The following is a 1,916-nucleotide window of genomic DNA, read 5'->3' as shown; positions in this document are numbered from 1 at the left end:
TGTTCTGGTTTTGTCTGTAAGACATTTAGGAGTCCCCTACATAGGCACTGAAAGTTTGGAAGAGGTACAGTATGTCTTTTCTAAGTGGAAGGCAATTTAGGGTTAAACTCTAAACAGTTAAGCTGCACAGCTGCTGGAAATCTTCCGAGGGAACTCCCAGGAAAATCAAAATCTTAGAAGAGTGACCTAACCACCCTCTCTCAAAATTAATTTAAAGTCCAAATGTTTGCAAAGAAGAAAAGCACTCATGGGAGGAGGCAAAAATAAAAAAGGGGGAGAAGAAAAGGGAGCAACCCACTTTCCAAACTATATATCTGTGCAAATATAATTATGTATCTATATTTGCACAGTGCAGAAGGTTCATCTTTTTCCATTTATAACTGTGTAATAAAGTCAAGCACCATGGTAAGAGACTGTGCAGAATACAGTATCTTGTAACAGTGGTGTCTTGAAATATGTGAACAGTATCTGCTATAACAGCACATTCTAACCATATGTATCTCCATGTTTTGGTTTTGATTTTTCATTTTCTTGGTTTTTAACATGGATAGGTGTGCTGCTGGTGTTTCTGCTGATATCGAATATGTACCTGACAAAGAAAAGTGTGACTTCTTTGCCCATCTGCCCCAGTGGCTCTGTCAACTGTCAGGTATCCCTTGGGGAACTTTTTGACCGTGCAGTTAAACTTTCACACTACATCCACTTCCTCTCATCAGAAATGTTCAATGAATTTGTAAGTACCTTACTTCTTATAAGTAAGACTTTATAGAAGCTGCAATACAATGCATTTTTAAAACAGCACAAGCAGAGATTAGTGATATGCTATGCTTCAATGGCTAAATGTATGTGACTACTGTACATATGGCCACAGTCCCAATAGTGAAAGAATGTGCTTATTAAAGGCAAAAATGTGTGTGCACCTATTATTAATTATGTCCTACCCTGTTTCCAATTGCCTATAACTATGTCAAACTTTAACCATATGGGGTGAAGTTTTCCATGCTGTAACATTTGCCTCAGGCTGAATTCTTTTTGGCAAGTTTCAACCAAAACAGCTGGACAAACACAGCACATGCAGTGCTGAAACCAAAAAAATAACCACTATTTATTTTGTTTTAGAAGGTCTTGAACCACAGCTCTTTATATTGATTTATTTCAATAATGCATGCCCTTGTTGGTCGACAGGATGAACGCTATGCTCAGGGCCGGGGGTTTATTACAAAGGCTGTTAATGGCTGCCACACCGCTTCCCTAACCACTCCTGAGGACAAGGAGCAAGCTCAGCAGATTCATGTAAGCCTCATAGCTAATGTCTGTTAGCATGTGTAAAGGGAAATAGGGGAAAAAAAAACAATAAGGAATAGAGAGTTGATTAGACTGTAAACAGTGAACAGCAAAAAAAGAGTTAATTAAAAAATCAACTAGCCTGAAAGAGAAAAGTATTAAAAAAGAACAAACATTGATGAATAATATGTACATACTTGCAGATGTGCAGAAATACACAGTACATACAGAAATAAATCCTATTCTTTTACTCTTATCCTACTTCCTTCCCTCCCTCCCTTAGTATGTCACATTGAATCCTGTAGCACTCATTGCATTATAACCTCCCTGGAGCAAAAGCCAAGACTTTCTAAGTGTTCACAGGGTACACAAGGGCTTAAACACAAATAATAAATACTGTATTTACTCAAATACAAGATGACCTTAAATGTAAGATGCCCCCCCCCATTAATTAGATTCTATACACAGAAATTTTATAAAGTTATGATAATTTTCCATGTATGGACTCTAATTATTGCAGGATAATCTTAAATTCATTCCCCTGCCCACTACTGCAGGTGATGGGGGGAGGGGTGATGAGGCGGGAAGTAATGGGGCAGACAGTGAGGGTAAGACAATAGGGGAGGCAGTGG

At 38.3% G+C, this 1,916-nt stretch overlaps 1 protein-coding gene across 1 annotated transcript in view; it reads left to right on the top strand.

Moving 5' to 3' along the window:
• The first annotated feature begins 556 nt into the window (after nt 1-556).
• PRL (prolactin) overlaps nt 557-1,916 on the top strand; it is a 7,111-nt gene continuing 5,751 nt past the window's right edge. The window contains exons 1-2 of the mRNA XM_019520002.1: nt 557-733; nt 1,186-1,293. Of these exons, the coding sequence (XP_019375547.1) occupies nt 584-733; nt 1,186-1,293 (258 nt within the window). The 5' untranslated portion in view covers nt 557-583. The remainder of the gene's footprint in view (nt 734-1,185; nt 1,294-1,916) is intronic.

This window comes from Gavialis gangeticus, unplaced genomic scaffold, assembly GCF_001723915.1.
Source record: "Gavialis gangeticus isolate Ggan-Ray unplaced genomic scaffold, GavGan_comp1, whole genome shotgun sequence".
Lineage (NCBI taxonomy): Eukaryota > Metazoa > Chordata > Crocodylia > Gavialidae > Gavialis > Gavialis gangeticus.
This window is presented reverse-complemented; position numbering and strand designations above follow the sequence as displayed.